At 34.8% G+C, this 25,186-nt stretch overlaps 1 protein-coding gene across 11 annotated transcripts in view; it reads right to left on the reverse strand.

The window, feature by feature from the left end:
- The window catches only part of sima (similar), a 309,049-nt gene that overhangs the window by 183,506 nt on the left and 100,357 nt on the right, over positions 1–25,186 (reverse strand). For 6 of the 11 annotated variants that reach the window (XM_067763673.1, XM_067763670.1, XM_067763671.1 and 3 more), the window contains one exon: positions 23,571–23,712. In XM_067763673.1, coding sequence (XP_067619774.1) covers positions 23,571–23,712 — 142 coding nt within the window. The other 5 variants (XM_067763677.1, XM_067763681.1, XM_067763679.1 and 2 more) reach the window with 5 other exon arrangements.

Consider the following 25,186-nt stretch of genomic DNA (forward strand, 5'->3'; position numbering starts at 1 on the left):
TTATAACTTTCCGAAATAAAAATTTGAAAATAATTTTTAATCTCAAACCCCCTTTTGCATAAATAATAAAAAATGGTTTATAAAACTGTTTAAAATGACATTAGCGGCTGCAGTGGTGGTGTAGCGTGCTCCGCCTACCACACCGAAGATCCTTCAAGCCTCGGGCAAAGCAACATCAGAAATTTAGGAACAAGTGTTTTCAATTAGAAAACATTTTTTTAAGCGGGGTCGCCCATCGACTGTGATTTGTGATCTGCCTTGCAGATGCCATTCGCAGTCGGCGTGTAGCATGTAGGTGCCGTCCCGATGATTTGTAAGAAAAATTAAAAGGTGCGCAAAGCAAATTGGAAGAGAAACTCGGCATTAAATCTCCTCGGAGGTTATCGCGCCTTGCATTTATTATTTTATTTAAAATGAGGTTCCATACTAATTTCCAGTTATAAGAGCTTTATAATACTTTTTTATTTATTATGAAAGTTTATGTATTAGGTCTTACAATCAGTCATAATTGGTTACTTCGGAATAAAATTATATTAAATTTAAGTCATAAAGAGATTAATTCAATTTAAAGTAAAAACCTTGGGTGCTTAATATATTAAATGTTACAACTATTCTATTTGTAAAGGAGAGTTAGGGAAAATATATTAAAATGCACCCGACACTTTTTAGCATTACGGACTTATTCAGTCTATGTGAGGTCCTCATGGACCGGCCAGTTCAACCCCACACTTTTTACTTTTAATACAATATTTTCTAGGGGATGACACTTTTAAATGCGATTTTTTTATTTATTTAAGGTAATAACTTTTAAGGCCCCTTGCAGGGCTGCCCGTTATATTTTTAACTCACAGTTAACTTCTCATTAATGATTAAACTCATAAATTTTGACAAATTTTAAAACTAACCATGCCAAGGCGAATTAGTGGACTTAGAAATATCACACCTAAAAAAATGAGCGCATAATAATATCTCCGAAGCTTCTTAGAGCTCCACTTTTGCTTCACTTCGACGGATATTATAACAGCTTAAACTCTTTTTATCCAGAATCACTCCTAGTACATCTGATGTATATATTTACTGCACACATCGGTGCTGAAAATGGAGCAAGTATTAAAGCTACATATATATATATGAAAAGATTAATCTGTATAATTTAAAGTAATCAGTAATAAAAATATGAAGCTCTCAGGAACGGATCCAGAAAATATTTTCGGGGTTCGAATATTCGTTTTCATAATACTGTTTTTGTAAGAGCCTTAAATTTATATAAGAAAATGAGGAAACATATTTTAGAATAAATAACAGTTTAATACTGTAACCAGTGTAGGCACAGCCATAAGACTTATCAAAAACCTACATAGAAATATTGGCATATCCGGCAGACGTTGTTCTGCTTTTGTCTAGCTGCACAACTTTTAATAAGTTCTTACCTCTAACTCTCTTTCCCTCTCACTCCCCCTTTTCTTTATCCATTTATTAACTCCTCCCTCTTCGTCTCCTTCTCATTCCCCCGCTCCATCTATCCCTATCTTCGTATATCTCTATCTCTTTCTCAGTCTCTTTTCCTTACCTCGTTTTTTTTTCTCAAGTTCTTTTAATTTTTCTCCATCTCTTAATCCCAGTCCCAGTCCCTCTCCATCTCATATTCCTACATATTCCCACCCTCCATACGGGTTGTATGTATTTTTAAAAGCTGTTTCAAACACAAACAAAAAAAATTGTCTAAAAACAAATTAGGGACCCTTACCATTTTGGGGTATGGAAAATAGATCCTACGGCAGACCTACTCAGTATGCTCACAAAATTTCATGAGTATCGGTCGAACCAAGTGAAGTAATTATCCTTAAACTTTATGGAAAATTACTTCTCAAATTATTTTTCACACTTCACTATAATATCAAGAGGGAAATGTTTTATTCATAACCGACACTTTAGAAGGTCGAAGAACGGCCAGATAGCCGAATAAACACGTTGAGCAAATGTAGCAAAAAAAATGTAACGTTAACTCCCAACCGTTGAGTGGATTATAGTACTCAACGGTACGTTCAGAAAATTATCACTCAACGAATGTGTTTGCTGAAAGGGCCCATTATGAATTCGTACAAATAGAAAAAGCTTGAAAAAAGCGTTCACAATAGTAAACAGCTAAGATCACCAGTTAAATCACAGTTCGATGACTTCAATCATTTGCCTCTATATTTTTATTCAAAAATTTTTCTGAGTACATGTACATACATATATTACATTATTTATGTATTTTAATATGTTTGAGTAACTGAGCGCTTATTTTTTCATTATTTAAGAGTTTTTGTAAATGAATATTGATATGTAGTCTGATTCTCTATAGACACATTTAAAAGAGAAGTTTTTTGGAAATCCAAAGGAGGTAATTCTAGGCAGTTCAATTCATTTACCGCGAGCAAAAAAAAACCTTTTAACCACGTTTCTTCCATTCTGTGACCATTGGTCCAGACCTGGATCCGTCCCTGGAAGCTCTTAAAAGATTTTGTTCCACGTTTGGAAAATTTACGACAAAAATGAATTTGAAATAAATTCGGCTGAAATTGTACCAGCGAAAAAAGTTATTCAAGCGAAATTCCATTAACATTTTTTTACGCAACCGCCGCCTACGCTGGATACTTACATACATAGAGGACGCAGCACGTAATTTGCCTTTATATAATAAATACGATACGAATAAGAAAACAATCATTAAACTAAATTTATATATTTATATGTCTTAGGGTTATGATATTAGGAAAAATGAAAACGCTGGCTATCGATGTAATGAAAAGGCATTCTTTTACGCGCGGCAATAATAAATCGTTCAGCTGTTTCGTCACACTCTCGCCATTTTGATAATCAAATCACAAAACCTAATGTGACGACACCATTCCCTGTTGAAACTTCCTTTTAGCATCGTTGCCATGTACTCTCAGACACAACATATACACACACACACACATATGTATTTAAGCTAACACAATTTTTTCAGTGAAAAATATCTCTGGAATTATTTCTTTGGGATTAAAGAACAAATGAATAAAACTCATCTGAGCTGAATGTGTTCAAAGCCAACTGAAACAGTTTCTCGCTGAAATGGAATTTTTTTAAATGTGTTAGATTACCTTGAAATGGGAGGAGGCACGATGTTTGCAAATATATGTAGCTATATATATGTATGTATATACATATGTATATATATTTCTTTCCACCCCGCTATACTCGTTTATATCCCTTTTTAAGTATAAATTCCCATTTCAAGTTTATGACCTACGTTTAGGCGCATGGGCATAGGCTGGCACGATGAGTTTATTCTCAAGTGAAATGTTATGCAGTTTGTATGTATGTGTGTATGTAGATAGGCAGCGCATTTACTCACTGGGCATGCGGTTTTCATGGGACCTTGAACTCGAAAATTATATAATTATATAATTTAACCACTATCACTTGTCACTTACAAAGCCTACCACAAAGTAGTACAATATTTATTTATGTAACAAGAGAGGTTATAAAAGTATGTTTGTAAGTATTTATGTATGTAGGACGCCAACAAACAAGCAAATATTCCCATTCTGGTGGCTCTCGCAGTATATTTTTTGTAGGCTGAACTTTCACTTTTTACGAGCAGAGGAACGTCGTAGTTAGGTCTTTTGAGTCAATTTACTACAGACTCGCACACCTACATAGACAAAGTCCTTACACAGTAACACATATGAAGCAAAACTCTGTTGATAACTGTGCCGAATGTGTTCCAGATAACCATCATCACTATAAGAAGCTAAAAAAAATTATTGTAAATATCTGACATAAAAAAAATATTTTAGATAAAATTTTAAAGTGGAAACTGACTCAGGCCCACTTTCAGAACGGCATTATATTTATTAAGCTCAGATTAAATTTAAAAAAATTTGGGAAAAATGTTTGCGTTTAACTCCTCATTTGAAGTTAACTCTGAGTTAAAAAATAACTTTGCCATTCTGCAAGTGGGCCTAAGGGCCGATTTCACCAACTCGACTTAGTCTAAAACTTAGTTACAACTTAAGTTAGCCCAGATTTGAGGCTAAGTGGTGGTGGCGTGGTTGCTTTATTTGCATAATGAAATAAGTATCAAAACTGCCATTTAATTCGACTCAAAATTTGTACTACAGCAACACTGTTGAAAGTCGAGAATAAGCCAGGTGACAGGTAGGCTAATTTGTGACTCAGCTAAGCATCGGTGGTGAAGCGGAAAAATTCAAAAATATGACTTAACTAAGTTAAGTCGAGTTGGTGAATCGGGCCCAAATGTGTTGATCCAGTTCTTTGAGTAAAAATCATTGAGAAATTTATACATTTCATTGCGTCAAATTAATATAATATAAAATTATGAATGAAATACAAAAAAGGGAATGGGGGTCTTACATAATATATTTTGTTTGTGCACACTTGTAGGTATGTATTACACTCATTTGGAAACGTTTAAGAATACATATGTATTTACTGTTCGATGTAAAACGTAACGACTTTGTGTTTGAAAATGTTTTTGAAATTGTTTTGCATGGTTTAAATTATACAATTCATTAAAATCGTGTGGCGTGCGTACATATGCAAATAAAATATGAATGTATGTATGGTGTTTCTCATCACACTTATCGAAATAGTAGATTTGGACGTCATTGTTTAGATTTGACTTTTTTGTTTTGTATTCTCTTTTTATGAGACACGTGCCTCATAGCTCATTGTTCTTCAAACTGCGATTTTATATTAGAGTGTCTCTATTTTTATAAAGCCTTCAAAACTTCGAAAGTGCTTTTTTGAAGCACCCTAATACAAAAGGAATGAATGAGTTTTAATAGGTTTGATGATGGAGGGCGTTGACTATATTTCTTTTCGTTGCTAAAATGACTTTGAAACGCTGTAGGAATATACATAAATGAGGTAGGCCGGTGGGAAAATTTTATAAACAAACTTTATTCACAAATATTATGATATTATTGCTCTTTATAATGAGTTCAAACAAAATTTAATTTGACGACTCTATATAGAAGTGGGGAGATATCAATGGATTTGTAGTAACGTGAGAGCTTTGAACATACTTTAGAACCCAATGACAATGCAACAAGAGGGAAAAAACTGTTGCTAGGTGCGCAGGGATCGTGAAATTTTGAAAACTTTTCAAAAGTTGGAAATTGTTGCGGTCGAGTTTTAAGTTACTTCGCGGTGAGTGAGTTAGGACAAAAACTTCTTTTAGATGGAGCAGGGATCGTGACATTTGGAGTTCTTTGGAAAATCCATTTAGAGCATGTGGAATTTTGGGATCGATTTCTTGGTAACTTTTCCTTGGGCTTTTCAGGGATGTTGTTGTTGTAGTGATAAGGATACGTTCCAGTAACAAGCACCATTAAGGTACTATCCCCACCATCTCGGGAAAGATTTAATATGACCACGTTGAACCTTCTAGGCCATCCCGCCCCCACCCTCTAGTTCTATGTGTAACTTAAGGCGCCAAAGCCTCGCCTGCTGAATATGTTTATGATAGATGCATATTTGTAACAGGACTCGCCTCGCGTAGGTGAGTTTGACAATTGGGTTGCAGAAGCTTTAAATTGCGGTTATCGACTCATTGAATCCCTAACCCTCCTCTACCTTTATAGTTTTGTTTCAGATAAGTAATCTGCAATAGCTGTTGTTAAATTTCAATATCCAAATTCATCAGCATTATGTCTGTTTAAGGGCGCATTTTCCGCTGCGTTTCGATCCATAATTTTTTTCTTTTATCCTCTTTTTTCAATCAAAGAAGAAGACACACAAACAAGCAAATGTTAAAGAAAAATCTCATTGACAATACTTGCAATTAACAATAAAGAAATGTATACTAGTTATCTTAAGGGATTAATAGAAACCTATTTCAAAGAATGCATACATACATAAGTTATGGAAATCAAAGTTAAAAATGCCAGCCCAGTGAAAATCGTAACCGCGCGTCTGGTCTATTTTGAGCCCCGCATGTCAGGCCCATTTAGACGTTATACATAATAAAGTGCACATAAAGTGTCGCAGATGTTTTGGTGCTACAAACAATTCACTATGTGGTGTGCCCAGTTGCAATCAACTCTCATACAACAGACTAAAATAAGCTAAAGAGAATAAGAAAATATGTGTTCCATATGTTTATGTTTTTATGTGTGTATATGTGTACAAAAATTATATTCGAGTTTCCCTTTTGTTATAATATTAACATTTCATGTGCGACTTGCGTACAAATTCACAAAAATGCCCCAAACATTACTCATACCACATGGCGCACCACCAACATTTGCTGTGAGAGCAGATTCCGCTCTCCATGTCTGAGCTTCGTAGATAACAGAGGCATACAATTTCAAATTACATTCAAAATAGCAAAAATGCTTAACAAACGAAATTTCGTCGAGATCTGTTGTTGAATTACAGCTTTAAATTAAACTTGTCAGCGCAAAACTGGAGGAGAAAAAGGTATTTTGAAGGATGTAAATAGGTAGTAAAGGGCTAAAATGTCCTTTCGTCTTAATAGGATTAGCTAAAGTTGTAAGAAAAAAAAAACAAATTAAATATTTAAAGGACCAACACAAATAAAAAATAACAACAAAACTTAATTAAAACATTGAATTTATTCAAATATTTTGCTTTCTATTTATTGTCTACTTTATATCTATTTTCTTTTTCTTGGGTTTATTTGTTTTTTAGTTTATATGGCTACTTATCTCAAGTCGATGGTGAGACATGCATACGATCTGGCTTCAGAAAGAGGCTGGTCATATAATTAGTATAAATAACGGTAATAAAATTGCGTGAGTGGTAAATGAACCTTTATGCATGATGCTAGTAAGCCGCTCAATAGGTATGTGTATGTACGCCAACATTATCAAAAGCGCTGGGGGCAAAAACGGTAAGTTAGATAAGCACATACATACATACGCACGTGTAACCATAATATAAATTGCAGAGATGGAAAATATTAATCGGGGTAATCACAACGTTGTTATCTAGGCTAATGTTGCCGTCTCTTAACTTTAAAAAGACTCTTTCAAGGAAATGGCCAATAAAGCAAATATACAAAGCAGCCTTCAAATAATAACAAAGGTACATTGGGCAAAGTTAGCTAAGGTTACCGCTGGGAACTTGGTTTCCCAAATGAACGAATAGTAGCAAAAGATATCTTGCCTAACTCCACCAAACTGAAACGTTCTCTGAGAACGTATTGTCCTATGTATAACAAATAATGTTAGAGTCTGGAAATCAGCAAAACCTGCAGATTCATTGAGTATAGTTAAACATCAGTCCCTTTTCCATTTTTGAGCTGCCTGTGTACATAATAATGTCCCTCACACAGTCTAAGCCTCACTCGAATCACCTTTTGCGGCCAAGCCTTACGCGTGCAATCTTTGACGCGCTACTCACTGTCCATTATATCCTCGGGCATGCTGACCTTTTCACCTTTAGCTGGCTGCTTTTTTCCTTAAGCACCATAGCTTCTCTTTTCCAGTTAAATTTTAAAACGAGGATTAAGACAAGACATTTTGCTACAGAAGAAAGACTTATCGTTGTATCTATCAGTTTTGAAAGGGGAACCTTTTTTTCCTAGTGAACAAGTTCCATGTTTTGAGAAAAAATACCATTTAAAAAGAAAGGAAGAGAATTTGCAAAGAAACATAGCAACGGCACATTTTGAAAACTATTTAAAGGTTAAAGTCATATTTGGGGCTAACAAACATTTTTAATTCAGAATACTAAAGGTAGTAGAAAATCTTGTTGCAACTAGACTTTCAACCACAATTTGAGACTTCTTCAACAGTAAATATTCTAAAATGATGGTCAACTTAATTTACGTCATACCCACCACAAATTAACCAAATCTGTGTACACACAATATAAACTGATGTGAGGATTTGTTAACTGTCACAGGTGCGGAGATTGCTAAGGAAGGATAAAGTTTTTTGTTTATGCGTAATATTTCAACACTGATTACAGAATATTTGCATACATTTGCATAATGAATTGTTGAAGAGCCAAAGCAAATACCCCAATACAAGGCAATGAAATATACAAGAATATTAGTACGCACAACAACAAAATAGCACATGCAGGAGTTAATTGTTTGTAAAGCCGCTTAAAACTGCTGGTAGCAATGATAAACACGACTAAATCTTCTTAAGTTAATATAATCAAATAACTACAAATCAAATTCGGCCTTTTTATTCGCATTCTTTTTGCAGGGTAAAGAAGTATTTTGTTAAAAACAACATTTGTTGATCGACTTAAAGCGAAAAGATTCAATCCCCTGCTTGTGTGAGCATCTCATTTAAGATATTCCATAACACTTGGCTCTATTTAATTTAAAGCCAATAGTGCCTGCTCATCTCAGTTTAAGCGGCCGAAGTGGCAGGGTTAAACTCTAGTCAACTTTAACTGGAGTTTAAACTCGAACTGAAAAACCGGACCTAAGAAGCAAAAAAAAAAAACAATAATATTGCATTATATCGACCAAGTAACGTATACGCCATGTCAACCCAAATGCTTCAATCAAATAGGTAAGTATGTTGAACCTAAAATGTTTTCTAATAAATTTTAAAAATTTAAAAGGCAACTGTGTACTTTAGGATAAGTGACATAAGGGTATTATCAATTATTTCAACTTGAGAAAAAAATAATTTGTGACCGATATTAAAAAAAAATTATTCAATTATACTGATTGTGAAAGCTCTCTCTTTGCGTGACAAAATTTAACTTACATCAAAATGTGCGGAAAAAATTGCCAAAAAAAAAAAAAACATGCAGGATTCTCAGTTGTAAACACGAAAACAGCAGCAAAACGTTTCATTTATTTTCCTTTCTTATTTATTTCCTTAATTTTAAAAATCGTGTTAAGAAAAATCGTGTTACCAAAACGTTTCGAAAAAATTCGAGAAATCTTCGAAAATATTTAAGGGAATTTCGAAAATATTAAGATCTGTCAATTTAGTCTAAAGTAAAAGCTCAAAATCTTCAAAAATTCGCAATAACTTTTGGTATTTTTTTTTATTTATTTATTTCCTTTCAATTTCTTGTAGTTACTTCTATTTAGCGCGGATTTAACAGACTCAGGGATGTTTTTCCAGAGCCTCATAGCGTTGATGAAAAACAGTCTGGATTCTAAAGGCGTAAACGACGCAGACATACATACGACTGACAGTACTATTAATGTGTTCAGAGCAGGTCGGCCTGGAGTTGACGACAAAGCCTAAGTTTTTAGTTTTCTTTGTAAACTGTGGAGCACTATTACCAATAAACAGCTCTGGAATATCCTCAACATGCACTACTCTATTACATATTGGCAACACATATGACGTAGACGCATTAAGGCATAAATTGTTATCACTTGCCCATTGGGATATAGCGGACAAATCACTATATACTTTAAAACATAAATCCTCAACAAGACCAATCCGACTAGACAAGTACACTTGGGTATCATCGGCGTATGCGTGTACATTAACATACATATACATATACAGCAGCAAAACTGTAAAAACCTACGGAAAAATATTCTAAAAAATCAATCGGAATTTTTAGAGGCTTCAAAGTTCCAAATTCATTTCTAATAAACTAATGTGCACTATTATACAAATGTATGTTTATTTCCTTTCAAAAGTGCTAACTACTTTGGTGTTTCGATGGCCGAAAAGCAGTCAAAGGTGCTTATTTCTGAAATACTTTTCAATTTACTAGTAGTCAACATATTTTTGTTCTCTCTCAGTCTTATCTTCTTTATTTCTACATTTACTCCTACTTCTTTCTACACACTCGTTTTTCCCTCTTTAATATCATAATCGTTCTCATTTGAATTAGCTTTTTAATTTACTCCGATATAATTATTTTGTTTATTTATTATAATTTATTTTTTTTTGTGTTTTGCTTTAATACAATTACAATGGTATTCATCTTGCATTTGGAATGAGCACTTTTACTTGTGGTTCTCTCTCTTCAAACATAGTTTAATGTTGTTAAACCCAGTTGGCAAAAAAGTACCCAGTGTTGATGACAACTAAAAGATCTTGTTAGATATTTTATGTAAGCAGTATCGTGGTCTTAATGTAGTACACTTTAATGCCCGTAACCTTAGTGGTGATAAACAGGACTACGTTAGGAATGTCTTTTAGGATTCCTTAGTTGATGTGGTTTGTGTTTCCGAAACCTGGTTCAGTCCCACTATTTCTGATGTTGTCTACAGCATTCCAAGCTACAGCCTTATTCGCCATGATAGGTGTAACCAAAGAGGGGGTGGCGTTGCAATATATTGCAAGTCGTCGGTAAACTTTCATGTTCTAGCTAAATCCCATACCTCGGATACTGAGTTTATCATAGCTTAAGTATCTGATGGTACCAAAAGCATATTAGTGTCGTGCGTATATAACCCCGTAAGTGTTGCTCGTTAGATTCTTTTTTTATGGAAATAAAAAAAAAATGTAAGGCGCGATAACCTCCGAAGAGATCTAAGGCCGAGCTTCTCTTCCAATTTGCGTCGTGCTCCTCTTGATTTTCCCTACAAATTGGCCGCACTGGACCTACATGTTTTATGCCGACTCCGAACGGCATCTGCAAGGCAGATGAGTTTTCACTGAGAGCTTTTCATGGCAGAAATACACCCGGGGCGCTTGCCAAACACTGCCGAGGGGCGACCCCGCTTAGAAAAATTTTCTTCTAATTGAAAAACTTTATTTCTAAAATTTTGATGTTGCTTTGCCCGGCGTGTAAACCCAGGGCATACGGTGTGGTAGGCGGAGCACGCTACCATCACACCACGGTGAAATTTTTTATGGAAATATCAATGTTTATTATTGACTATGAATTTTATATAATATGTGGTGATTTTAAAGTGAACCTCCTTTCAAATGACTCATTTTGCCGTAAACTAAACGATCATGTAACTGCAGCAGGTCTTACCATAGTTAATGAAGTAGCACCAACAAGATTTGCACATAATGCAAATCCAAGTCTCTTAGATTTATTTATAACTTCAAACCTTGACCATATTTTAAAATTCGACCAAATATTCTTTATTTCTGACCATGACCTAACTTTTTGTACTTTAGATATTGTGTTCAATCGTCGTCCATTTCAAAGTAGTTTTATGTATCGTGACCTCAAGTCGATAAATGTAAATGCTTTGTATCAAAGTGTGGCAATTGTTGACTGGAATGAGTTAGTTCTACAACTCTGTAGATGAAAAACTTAAAGCATTTAATAAAAATTTGACTGATTTATTTGCGAAGCATGTTCCTCTACGTATGACTCGAGTAAACCGATCTTGCCCCTGGTTCAATAACAAAGTCAATACATCCTTAAAAATTAGGAATAAATTATATAGGAAATGGAGGAGGACTATGTCAGATTTCGCTTGGTCTCAATATAAACCTGCTCGAAATTATACTACGCTTGTCATAAGACAAGAAAAAAGAAGATATTGTAATGGTAAATTGCATCCATCGCTGCCTTCTAAGAATCTATGGCGGAACTTAAAAAACTTAAACGTTCATGGTGGTTTGAAGCCGGAATGTGACATAGATCCCAATATAATGTACGATTTCTTTACAGTAGAAAAAAGCAACGAACCTTCTCCTCATACCTTGAGGACTCTTGTAGCTCGTTCTGCTTTTGAACATGAATTTAAGTTTGAATATATAAGTGAGGGTGATGTCATACAAGCAATACTGCTGTGTTGGTGACGATGGCATTTTCCTAAAATTCGTTAAGCTTGTGCTGCCATTTATTCTGGGCACTATTACCCACATAATAAACCATTGCTTTACAACATCTTGCTTTCCAGAGGAGTGAAAAAAACACGTCATACTACCAGTAGCTAAGAAATGTACGCCCGCAACTTCTAGTGGCTATAGGCCCATAAGTATATTACCAGCATTGGCGAAGGTATGCGAGTCGTTAATGGCAGCGCAAATCTCATCACTGTTTCAGCGCTACAATTTATTATCCCCTCTATAATCTGGCTTTAAGCAAAAGCATACTTGTTCTACTGCCATGTTGAAAGTAACTGATGATATAAGGTTACATTTTAATGATGGATCCTTAACACTTCTATGCCTCCTGGACTTTTCTAAAGCGTTTGGATTTTCGAACAATTCCTTCAAACTTATGATGAGCTATGCGTCTAAGTCATATGTGTTGCCAATGTGTAATAGAGTAGTGCATGTTGAGGATATTCCAGAGCTGTTTATTGGTAATAGTGCTCTACAGTTTACAAAGAAAACTAAAAAGTTAGGCTTTGTCGTCAACTCTGGGCTGACCTGTTGCGATCACATTAATGGTACTGTCAGTAAGGTGTATTGTATCTTACGTAGATTGAGAATGTCTGCGTCGTTCTCGCCTTTGGAAACTAGGCGAAAATTAGCTAAACAGCTTATCATTCCCCTCATAACGTATGCTGAACTTGTCTACAGCAAGCTTGATTCAATTTCCGCTCACAAAATTAATGTCCTATTTAATAATGTTACCCGTTATATTTATGGTCTAAAGAAATTCGATCACATACCCCAATGGAGGAACGATATTCTAAGTTGTAGTATTCATGACTACCTTGCTGCTAGAAACTGCATGTTCATATTCAAATTACTAGAATGGAAGTCCCAAATCTATTTGTATGAAAAGTTAAATCCAAGAAAATCCTTTAGGGTTCATAATCTGGTTATATCGAAATACAACTACTTGACATCATCCAGACTGTTCTTCATCAACGCTGTGAGACTCTGGAACAACATCCCAGAGTCTGTTAAATCCGTGCTGAATAGGGATAACTACAAGGAAATTATACTTAACTACTTTAAATTGAGTTAATGAGTGCGATTGTATATAACTACTTCCTACTATCGGTCTACACTCTCTGTCTTGTTCGCCTTTTTGTTTGTTTTTTTTTTTTCTCTTCTCTTTTCCCATTGATTTTTCTTCTTAGATATAAGTTCAACTAAATTTAAGTTTAATGCATTTTATTTAATTTTATTATGTTAATGTAATTGATGTACTTTTAAAAGACTGTTGTCTTGTCTTACATGTACAACTGCTGTTTGTTGTTAAATAAAAAAAAAAGTATAAATAACAAGTAAGGAAGGCTAAGTTCGGGTGTAACCGAACATTACATAATCAGTTGAGAGCTATGGAGATAAAATAATGGAAAATCACCTCGTAGTAAAATCAACCTCGGGTAACCCTGGAATGTGTTTGTATGACATGTATATCAAATGGAAGGTATTAAAGAGTATTTTAAGAGGGAGTGGGCCATAGTTCTATAGATGAACGCCATTTAGGGATATCGCCATAACGGTGGACCAGGGCTGACTCTATAATTTGTTTGTTCGATATGGGTATCAAATGAAAGTGTAAATGAGTATTTTAAAAGGGAGTGGGCCCAAGTTCTGTAGGTGGACGCCTTTTCGAGATATCGCCATGAAGGTGGAACTGGGGTGACTCTAGAATTTGTTTGTACGATATGGGTATCAAATGAAAGGTGTTAATGAGTATTTTAAAAGGGAGTGGGCCTAAGTTCTACAGGTGGACGCCTTTTCAAGATATCGCCATAAAGGTGGACCAGGGGTGACTCTAGAATATGTTTGTAATATATGGATATCAAATGAAAGGTATTAATGAGTATTTTAAAAAGGAGTGGGCCTTAGTTCTATGGGTGGACGCTTTTTCGAGATATGCGCAATCATAGCGCCTGAACCGTTAATGATACAACCTTGAATCAACTTGTGAATTAATCTACACATGGGTAAATACCAATTGCAAAAACAAAATGGATTCCATCTTGCTTGGCTCAAGAGATATGCACATTAATCGGTTTTTAATCAGCACTGATCGATTAACCCACCACTAGGATGTAGAAATTGAACCGCTATAGATAGAACATTGGATCAAATTGTGAATGGTGCTAAACACGGATGGCTATCTAATGCAAAAAGAAAATTTTGAAAATCTTCCTTGGTTCAAGAGATATGGCGCCAAATCGGGTTCTGGGTCATTTTTATACCGATAAACTCCGATTTTTTCATTGAAGGGTTAATGATGGAACTTTCAATCAAATTGTCGATTAATCTACAAGTGGATACCTACATATTGCACAAAACAAAAATTTACCATCTTGCTTGGTTCAAGAGATATGCACAATAATCGCTTTTGGCGCGTTATCGATTAACCGATTAACCCTCATAGCGCCTAAACCGTTAATGATACAACCTTGAATCAACTTGTGAATTAATCTACACATGGGTAAATACCAATTGCAAAAACAAAATGGATTCCATCTTGCTTGGCTCAAGAGATATGCACATTAATCGGTTTTTAATCAGCACTGATCGATTAACCCATCACTAGGATGTAGAAATTGAACCGTTATAGATAGAACATTGGATCAAATTGTGAATGGTGCTAAACACGGATGGCTATCTAATGCAAAAAGAAAATTTTGAAAATCTTCCTTGGTTCAAGAGATATGGCGCCAAATCGGGTTCTGGTTCATTTTTATACCGATAAACTCCGCTTTTTTCATTGAAGGGTTAATGATGGAACTTTCAATCAAATTGTCGATTAATCTACATGTGAATACCTACATATTGCACAAAATAAAAATTTACCATCTTGCATGGTTCAAGAGATATGCACAATAATCGCGCCTTTTCGAGATATCACCATAAACGTGGACGAGGGGTGACTCTAGAATGCGTTTGTACGATATGGGTATCAAATTAAAGGTAATGAGGGTTTTAAAAGGGAGTGGTGGTAGTTGTATATGTGAATGCGTTTTCGAGATATCGACCAAAATGTGGACCAGGGTGACCCAGAACATCATCTGTCGGGTACCGCTAATTTATTTATATATGTAATACCACGAACAGTATTCCTTCCAAGATTCCAAGTGCTTTTGATTTCGCCCTGCAAAACTTTGTCACACCCGTTTTACAGTCTTTTTCTAAAGTTATATTTTGGGTCAATAGACCAATCCAATTACCATGTTTCATCCCTTTTTTCGTATCTGGTATATTATTATGGCATTTTTTTCATTTTTAGTAATTTTCGATATCGAAAAAGTGGGCGTGGTCATAGTCGGAATTCGGCCATTTTTTACCCCAATATAAAGTGAGTTCAGATAAGTACGTGAACTGAGTTTAGTAAAGATATATCGATTTTTGCTCAAGTTATCGTGTTAACGGCCGAACGGAAGGACAGACGGTCGACTGTGTATAAAAACTGAGCGTGGCTTCAACCGATTTCGCCTTTTTTCACAGAAAACAGTTATCGTCCTAGAATATAAGCCTCTACCAAATTTCACAAGGATTGGTAAATTTTTGTTCGACATATGGCATTAAAAGTATCCTAGACAAATTAAATGAAAAAGGGCGGAGCCATGCCCATTTTGAAAATTTCTTTTATTTTTGTATTTTGTTGCACCATATCATTACTGGAGTTGAATGTTGACATAATTTACTTATATACTGTAAAGATATTAACTTTTTTTTTAAATTTGACTTAAAAATTTTTTTTTTTTAAAAGTGGCCAACGACCACGGCGATTTTGCTAATTTTTATTAAGCATATATAGTAATAGGAGTAACGTTCCTGCCAAATTTCATCATGATATCTTCAATGGCCAAATTACAGCTTGCAAAACTTCTAAATTACCTTCTTTTAAAAGTGGGCGGTGCCACGCCCATTGTCCAAAATTTTACTAGTTTTCTATTCTGCGTCATAAGTTCAACTCACCTACCAAGTCTCATCGCTTTATCCTTATTTGGTAATGAATTATTGCAATGATATCGAAAATTTCGAAAAATCGAAAAAGTGGGCGTGGTTATAGTCCGATATCGTTCATTTTAAATAGCCTTCTGAGATGAGTGCCCAGGAACCTACATACCAAATTTCATCGGTATACCTCAAAATTTACTGAAGTTATCGTGTTAACGGACGGACGGACACACGGAAGGACGGACGGATATGACTCAATCAAATTTTTTTTCGATACTGATGATTTTGATATATGGAAGTCTATATCTATCTCGATTCCTTTATACCTGTACAACCAATCGTTATCCAATCAAAGTTAATATACTCTGTGAGCTCTGCTCAACTGAGTATAAAAATATACGTAAGGCTAATGCCAACTGTTTTATGTAACAATTATATTAAAAAAAACATTCCCGATATGCGATGAATTTCATCCTACTAAAAGCCAACAACAAACAACTTTCATTCGCGGTGCATGAAAGCAGATTGGACGAAGGAGAGGACACATTTATTTTCATATTTTTTGGCAGTTTTAAAGAAAATTCTTAAGTTTAAAACAACCTTCAGAACGGCAAGAAAGGACAAACATTTTCTTATACTACAATTATTATTGTTTTTCTTTTTTGACAAATAATTGTCTGACTGAGAATTATTTCGGTTTGATTTTTGTAATTTCTGTTACTGTGGTTGCAATGGAAACGTTGCATTACCTGACTTTTTGTGGTTGACACTTGAGTTACTTTCCGGAATCCCCGCGAATACTCAACTTTCAGTTGTCCTTTTCTGGCAATTGATAATTTTTTCTATGGGATTATTTTAGCTTAGAATTGATTGAACTACAGAACTGCATGCTACAAAAAAATTGTAAAATTCCTAAGCAAAAACTTTGTCCGAGAGCATTTTGAAATTTTTTTCGACAAAAATGAATAAATGGACCAAATAATAATTTGTGTTCCCAACTGTGGGAGTGCCCCTTTTTATTTAAATAAACCACTCAGAATGGACATGGTTCAAAATTGTTTGTACTAAATTATAAAACAAAATCAAAGTCAAATTTAAAATCTTCTTTCAATTTTAAAACACGTTTATACCGTCTATTATACGGCACAAAAATAAGATGGGAGAAGTGTTAAACAATTAAATCCTGCAGACGTAAATATGTCATGTGTAACCTAAATATATTGGTAAAAGAAGATTATTTTAGTTTTTAAATACCAAAAACCGCACCTCAAATCGGCAAATTTAAATTTTATGAAATATTACATAAGCAGACAAAAAGTATACTTCAGTAATTAAAGTGTAACTCACCGTAAAGCAATATTGAATAATGTCAGCTGCCATAAAACAGCCAAAATTGTTCAGTGTATCTAATTTCGCTTCAAAAAACTGTACATCAAATATTAAGCTAACAAGCAGCAATAGAAAGAAAATAAGATAATAAAATACAAAACGGGAGTAGATTTGTAAGGAAATAGTAATTGGCAAACAAAATCTAGCCGAGCCGCCACACAATATTAACAATTCCAGACTTCCTTCGTCACTAATCTAAACATTTATTACATCTCCTTGCCTTGTGTATGTATGTGGGTACTAAATTTAAGGTTATTGCTATTTCTATTCTTAGTTAATATTCGCATACAAAAATAAATTTTTCTGACACAGAAGTTAAGGCTAAATCAAGAATTTATATACAAAACTGGGGCTAACTACTAAAGATGCTACCTAATCTGTGGTGGTGTAGGGTGGCATTTGTAGGTACTCTTCTAAATTGTGGGCCTAGGATTCAATTTCATCTGGAAATACGTTTAATAGGGCCAGTTCAAAAAAAGTATGAGCATTACATAAGAAATTCACTTAATGTATAATCAAAAGCAAGCAAAGCTTGGAACTGATCCCAAAGAAGAAGTGGAAAGAATCTTTAGAAGGAATATGCGTATCTTTATAATTTTATAAAACTATAACAAAGACATATGCTTCTGCGACTAATTCTGTACCCATCTCGAACTAATTAAATTTTTTTAGGATGTTGCCGATTTTATGTGGGTTTGCGAGCTATGTACATCAAGGCTTTGGCGTGTAAACTTATTAGAGTGTTTCAAAATAAAAATAAAATTTCCCGTATGTATTTTCAATTCACATCAAAATTCCGACTATTTGGTGGAAAAGATTAAGCTTTCCGTTGTTTTCACCGCTTGATTTTGTTGAGGAAACTTTTCTTTTTATCAACAACTTATGTAATTATAGAAAATTCCATTAATTCAAATTCAAACCAAAAATGGAATTTCGAAACGCCTGTGGTGATCTCTAAATTAAAGTTTTTCGCACCCATTTGAGGTCAAGCTTTATCTTTTCCAATACGAGATTTTTTTTACTTTAAAGCTTCTAATTCATACATAAATATGTATTATGTAAAGTTCAGAAGTGTAATAAGCGCGTACAAATTCCCTTAAAGACCTTACAAACTTTTATACAACAAACAAAAATAACCCAACGGCTTCCAAATGTTTGGCCTTTTTGTTGGATTAACCGGGCGCGTTTGAAGGATCTAGACAGAGGAAAGACATAACGAATTCGCTCCAAGTTCTAGTTAAGGTTTTTTACAAAGTTAAAACAAATACGGAGACTACACTGAGGGAAATGCTTTGCCTGGTCAGTCACTTTCGGTATTGATGCCAACGTATTTTAAGAAATATATATTTGGATGGGCGTCACATTTTATTCCGACCTATCCTAATAGATACTATGTTAATAAGGCCGTATCTCAGCGAAGTCGTTAACAACGTCGAATCTCAGAATGCCAGTTTAAATGGTTGTAATTGAAATAAAATTGTATTAAAAGAACAGATATGAACTAAATTTAGTTTAATTTATTTTCAAAATTCGTTAACTACTTAAAATGCTACCCTCCTTCGGGAACCCAATTCAGATATATGGTCCGACGTGAGCGAAGTTTTTTCAATGCTTCTTTGCATTCCAGGACACTTCTTGATGAATTACTGTGTGGGATTATTGCCTTAATCGCCTCCTCCGGAATTTCTGCTGCTTTTTAACGGCTATAATTTCTGCCTGAGAGACGCTGCAGTAATCTGGCAGCCTATAGGATCTCCTATTTCTACAGTAAACAGCAGACCCAACTCCTTCCGTTAACTTGGAGCCATCAGTATGCACGTGAATAGGATGTTCTGCCATTTCTGCCTCCTTACGCTAACCCTCCGGCTCAATTGTGGCCCCCAGAACTCTTTCGAAGCTTAGGCACAGGACCTTATATTGCGTTTGCCCGATATTAGATGGGCACTATGCCATACGGCCTGCAATCAAGCTGTCCCGAGGCCTTGAGCCCCTAACGCTAACGCCATATTTTTGGCCATTACGTCTGCAGGCGGGATGTGTAGAATTGCATGCAATGCTGGTGTTGTCGGGGTAGTTTTTAGGGGTTCCATTATGCTAATCATTGATAATCTGCATACCTCGTCTAGGTTTTTGCTATACGTACTTTTTTATGTGGCTGTCCACCAAACAAGACCCCTTAGTAGAGTATTAGTTTGATAATTGACGTTAATACGCAATGAGAATTTGGGTGATGCATCCTAGCATCCGCTTGCATGCATGAAGTGCCGCGGAGGCTTTCTTTGCTCTTTCTCCTAGATAGTTTGTGCCACATTTTTCTTGTAGGGCTACCCCTCCAAAATTAGGCTCTGTCCAAAGAGGGACCATATATTTCCTAGTAAATAATACTAGATCGTTTTTTTCGGCGTTGACGAAGTGCATGATCTATAAAAGAGTTGAGACTGTCCATGATTGCTCGTTTCGAAACATTGTTGAAAGCTCCAGCAATACCCAGAAAAACACCTAGGGCCTATTCCTGGTGCTCCCGGGCTTTCTCTATGTTCATGACCCCCTATGCAATGCCAAATGCAAGAGCATGAGTTTAGATACATTTAAAAAAGTGTCGATAAAATAAACAGATTCCCAGTAACTGTATTCTTTTAATATGACTCAGCTTTCCCACAAACTAGCCAAACGAAAACAAATCAAAAATCAATATTCATATATTCTATAAAAGTGAAATTTGTTTGTTGAAAAGCACCGAAACAAAGCAAATATCTAAAACTTTTCCAATTGCTATGTTATTCTTATTACTGTATTGTACATATTGAAAGTGCTGGGCTCGAAATTCGCTGGCTATGTACAACAAAAAGTCTTATAAAGTTGTTTCTTTGAGTAGCAGTAATAAGATGGCCCACAAGTAATCAAAGGAAAATTCGAGGCTGAAAACTCGGCACAGTTGAGTTTGTATGTATTGTACACAAACATATTAAGGTAACAAACATATTTAACATCATTTGTTAGCATATTGTCACTTTCTCTTTGCATCCGAATGTTTTGTTCTAAAATAATTAAGAAATTAAAATTTTTTTCTAATTTTTCATTTGATTAAAGGGCCAAACACATTCGACTTTTGAAGTGACAACGCTCGCAAAACGTAATTTTTTGAATTCTTTTTTCGTTACGCCAACCCGTTGCGTTCCCGGTGAATTCAGAAAACATCCAACATGTGTTCAAAGTCAGATATTGACGCAGCGTAAACGCCAAAACTCCCCAAAAGTCGAATGTGTTTGGCCCTTTAGGTGATTCTATTTTATGCTTCATATTTTATTTATTGCTGTTTTGTACATACTAATTCAAAATTGTTTAATATTTCGTATTTGAGTGAGCAGACATGCTTCAAAAAAATGTCAACTTACGTTCATTGATGCAGGTCTTAAAATGGGAAGTAGTTAAACTTTGCAATGAGTACAAAGGAATTGAAGGGTAAATGGCCGTTTTGTTGCATTCAAAAAAAAAATTTAGTTTATGCGGTATATGTACGGTGATCGTCCTAAAAATGTTCATCCTTCCCAAAAACGTTGGAACTGGAAAACAAAACAAGTAAGAAATAAGGGAAAATCACCATTTAGCAAATTGAACCTAGGGTAACCCTGGAATGTGTTTGTATGACATGTGTATCAAATGAAAGGTGTTAAAGAGTATTTTAAAAGAGAGTGGGCCATAGTTCTATAGGTGGACGCCATTTCGGGATATCGCCATAAAGATGGACCAGGGGTGATTCTAGAATTTGTTTGTACGATATGGGTGTCAAACGAAAGGTGATAATGAGTATTTTAAAAGGGAGTGGGCCTTAGTTCTATAGGTGGACGCCTTTTCGAGATATCGCCATAAAGGTGGACCAGGAGTGACTCTATAATGTGTTTGTACGATATGAGTATCAAATTAAAGGTAATGAGGGTTTTAAAACGGAGTGTTGTAGTTGTACATGTGAAGGCGTTTTCGAGATATCCACCAAAATGTGGACCAGGGTGACCCAGAACATCATCTGTTGGGTACCGCTAATTTGTTTATATATGTAATACCACGAACAGTATTCCTGCCAAGATTCCAAGGGCTTTTGATTTCGCCCTACATAACTTTTTCATTTTCTTCTACTTAATATGGTAGGTGTCACACCCATTTTACAAAGTTTTTTCTAAAGTTATATTTTGCGTCAATAAACCAATCCAACCATGTTTCATCTCTTTTTCAATATTTGGTACAGAATTACGGCATTTTTTTTTTTCATTTTTCGTAATTTTCGATATCGAAAAAGTGGGCGGGTCATAGTCGTATTTCGGCCATTTTGTATACCAAGATAAAGTGAGTTCAGATAAGTACGTGAACTGAGTTTAGTAAAGATATATCGATTTTTGCTCAAGTTATCGTGTTAACGGCCGAGCGGAAGGACAGACGGTCGACTGTGTATAAAAACTGGGCGCGGCTTCAACCGATTTCGCCCATTTTCACAGAAAACATTTATTGTCATAGAAGCTTTGCCCTTACCAAATTTCATAAGGATTGGTAAATTTGTGTTCGACTTATGGCATTAAAAGTATTCTAGACAAATGAAATGAAAAAGGGCGGAGCCACGCCCATTTTGAAATTTTCTTTTATTTTTGTATTTTGCTGCGCCATATCATTACTGGAGTTCAATGTTGACATAATTTACTTATATACTGTAAAGACATTCAGTTTTTTGTTAAAATTTGACTTTAAAATTTTTTTTTAAAGTGGGCGTGTTCGCCATCCGATTTTGCTAATTTTTATTTGGCACACATATAGTAATAGAAGTGAAATTTTATCATGATGTCTTCAATGACTGCCAAATTACAGCTTGCAAAACTTTTAAATTACCTTCTTTTAAAAGTGGGCGGTGCCACGCCCATTGTCCAAAATTTTACTAATTTTCTATTCTGCGTCATAAGTTCAACTCACCTACCAAGTTTCATCGCTTTATTCGTCGTTGGTAATGAATTATCGCACTTTTTCGATTTTTCGAAATTTTCGATATCGAAAAAGTGGGTGTGGTTCTAGCCCGATCTCAATCATTTTATATAGCGCTCTGAGAAGAGTGCTCAGGAACCTACATACCAAATTTCATCAAGATACCTCAAATTTACTCAAGTTATCGTGTTAACGGACACACGGACGGACGGACGGGCGGACGGACATTGCTCAATCAAATTTTTTTCGATACTGATGATTTTGATATATGGAAGTCTATATCTATCTCGATTCCTTTATACCTGTACAACCAACCGTTTATCCAATCAAAGTTAATATACTCTGTGTGCAAAGCACGCTGAGTATAAAAATAGCACTCAATCAAGCGCCAAATTTTGGACAATAGACGCATGGACAATGAAAATTTAATAAATATTTTCATCATACAGCTTTTTATAAAATTGTTTTGGGGTGTCGCCAAATTGATAAATAATTAAAATGCCATAAAATGAATTGAAGCAAAAAATGTAGCATAATGTGGTTGGACATTTTTTTGAGAGTTCTTTTGTAAATTAAGAATACATAAAAAAAATAGTTCAAAAGCTGTCAGACAAAAACTCAACGAAAATTTTTAATTTCTCAGTGTTTTCAAAAAAAAATTTTTTTTTATTCACGATGTTAGTGATAAAAGTTGATGTACATCTCCCTGTGAAGATTAATTAATCAAGAAAATTTTGTTTGAACCGATTCATATTGTTTGGATAAATCTGATACGGTGGGCTGGCTTTCTAAATTAATAAAATATTTTTTTTATTTTTGGTCTTACTAAAGCAGTAAATAGCACGATAATTGACAAGGGCCAGTTTTAGGCATTTGCAAACGTAATTACATATGTACATTTATTATAGCCCAACATGATTTGCTATGCATTATTTTGTTTATTTGTTTAAATTTTTTTACTTTTAACTTTTTTATTATAAACTTCTCATTAAAACCTCTGTGGTTCACTTTTCTTATTTTCACTGTTTTCCATAGCAATTGCGTTTCTTTTATTTTTTTTAATTTTTCACACGCGTTTAGTTTAAAACCATGGCTGAATTATATGGTTTGCTTATTTCATCAGCTGATTTTTTTTTATTCATTTCACTGGCATGGGGATTGTCAAAAGGAGAGGGCAAGTATTTACCGCTGTGTTGGTAAATTTTTTATTAAAAAATAGTTTCATATCACCATAAGTAATTTTTTTAGTAAATTCATCTAAGGTAGCGCGTTATTTTTCCACAACAAACAAGAATTGCAAAATTTTATGTTTTCTCTCCATTTCATCCGCTTAACACCAACACGCAGATTTTGACAATCTGAACAAAGGTATGTTGTTGCTGAAGGGATGAGCCAACCATATAGTTGAACCATGGTATAAAACATTCGTTTACGACAAAAGTTCAAGTTAAAGGAGCTTTTCGTACTTACCTTATGACATAATTGACGCAAACAACACTTTGTGGTTTCATTTTATCATAGACAATTGTGGCTTGCGTGACGATCCAACAGTAACCGCCATATTTACCAAGGAATCTATAACGGCACGTTTCGCCCTGGCCCTTGCTCAATACTGAAAATAAAATAAGAAAACAGAGAGAAAATATTATATAAACAATCAGTAAACCAATAACTACAGAACTGAGGTGTAGCAAATTAGCATACATTTGCGGGTGAAAAAATAGCAGGAAAAATTTGTTGCAAATAAACAAAAAATTTGGTGATATTTTTTCGAAGTTAGAATTTTTCTTTTCTTTTATAATGAGTTACTGTCAGAAATAAAAAAAACATGAACACTTTTTCACCGACAGAAGTTACTTCCACTTTTCTCATGGAGCACAATAGTCTTCTAGGGAATTTCAACTGTTCGAAAATGCAAAGCAATAGAATACAAGATTTTTGTTTTTTAGATGATTATTGTACCCATCCAATTTTTGTCTAACAAAATACAATTACAATTAGCATTGAGTTTTTAAAATTTTTTTTTGTCTTTCGGCTTTTCTTCCATATAAAAAATTAAGCTAAGTATGCGCCCGTCTTAGGGAAGAATATATAAAACACATTTTGGGGGGAAAAATTGTTAAAAATATATAAGAACTTGAAGACCTATAAATTTTACATTTGGAATCTGAGAACTCGGCCGTATGTAGAAGAAAAACCACAAAGAGGTTCTTAGTGATATGTACAAAAAGGCGTCAGAACTCTAGGCCAGGAATCGTAATAGTTTAAACTTTTACAGATCCACAATCAACCCCAGCATACAACATACATAATGTACGCCCTGCTTGTAACGTACCCCCACATGACCCCTGCCATATTTTCAATAGCAATGTGGAACTAACACCTCTAACAGCTCTTTCTCTCTGGTCCACCTCTGTTGAAACTGCAAGTTTCCTCGGAATCCCGTTAGAGGATATTAATGATAATTTGTGAGTGGTCACAACTATCCTTATTTCGGCCAATATCTTCTTGTACGTAGAGTAGTTTCCCGCTTTCTATCCAGAGCTTATAAACTATGTAATGGGTTTGGAGTTGTGCATAAAATTTCACTGCAACGAATTCCGATTTTTTTTCTTTGTAACGAAAAAAATGCATTTGTTAACTCCTTAAGGAAAGGTTAGCAATTATTGTGAAATTTTATTTTTGTGTTTTTTATTGTAGAAAGAAATGAATAATGAACCTCCACTGTACTTATACTTATAGCAATATTTAAATAATATATCTAATTCTTTCTAATATAATAGCTATTAGGGGCAGCCACCGGGTATGACGGTAGTGTGCCTGCTTGCCACTCCGGAGATCCAAGGCTTATATCCTGGGGTAAGTAATATCAAAACTCCACAACCTGAGTTTGGGTATTAGCGTTTATTTTTGTAACACTTATACCGTTGCCAGTATCAACGAAATGTGTTAACCCAATTGGTGGTGCCCATTAGATGAGTAGAAGCAAATTTGTGTGTCTGTCAGACATGCGTTTAGTACTAAAATGATTGTTATTGGCGCTACCGACGCCATTGTGTTGAATTTGCATAATCTTACCACGCCCT

Source organism: Eurosta solidaginis, chromosome 1 (genome assembly GCF_040869045.1).
Source record: "Eurosta solidaginis isolate ZX-2024a chromosome 1, ASM4086904v1, whole genome shotgun sequence".
In the NCBI taxonomy this organism is placed as follows: domain Eukaryota; kingdom Metazoa; phylum Arthropoda; class Insecta; order Diptera; family Tephritidae; genus Eurosta; species Eurosta solidaginis.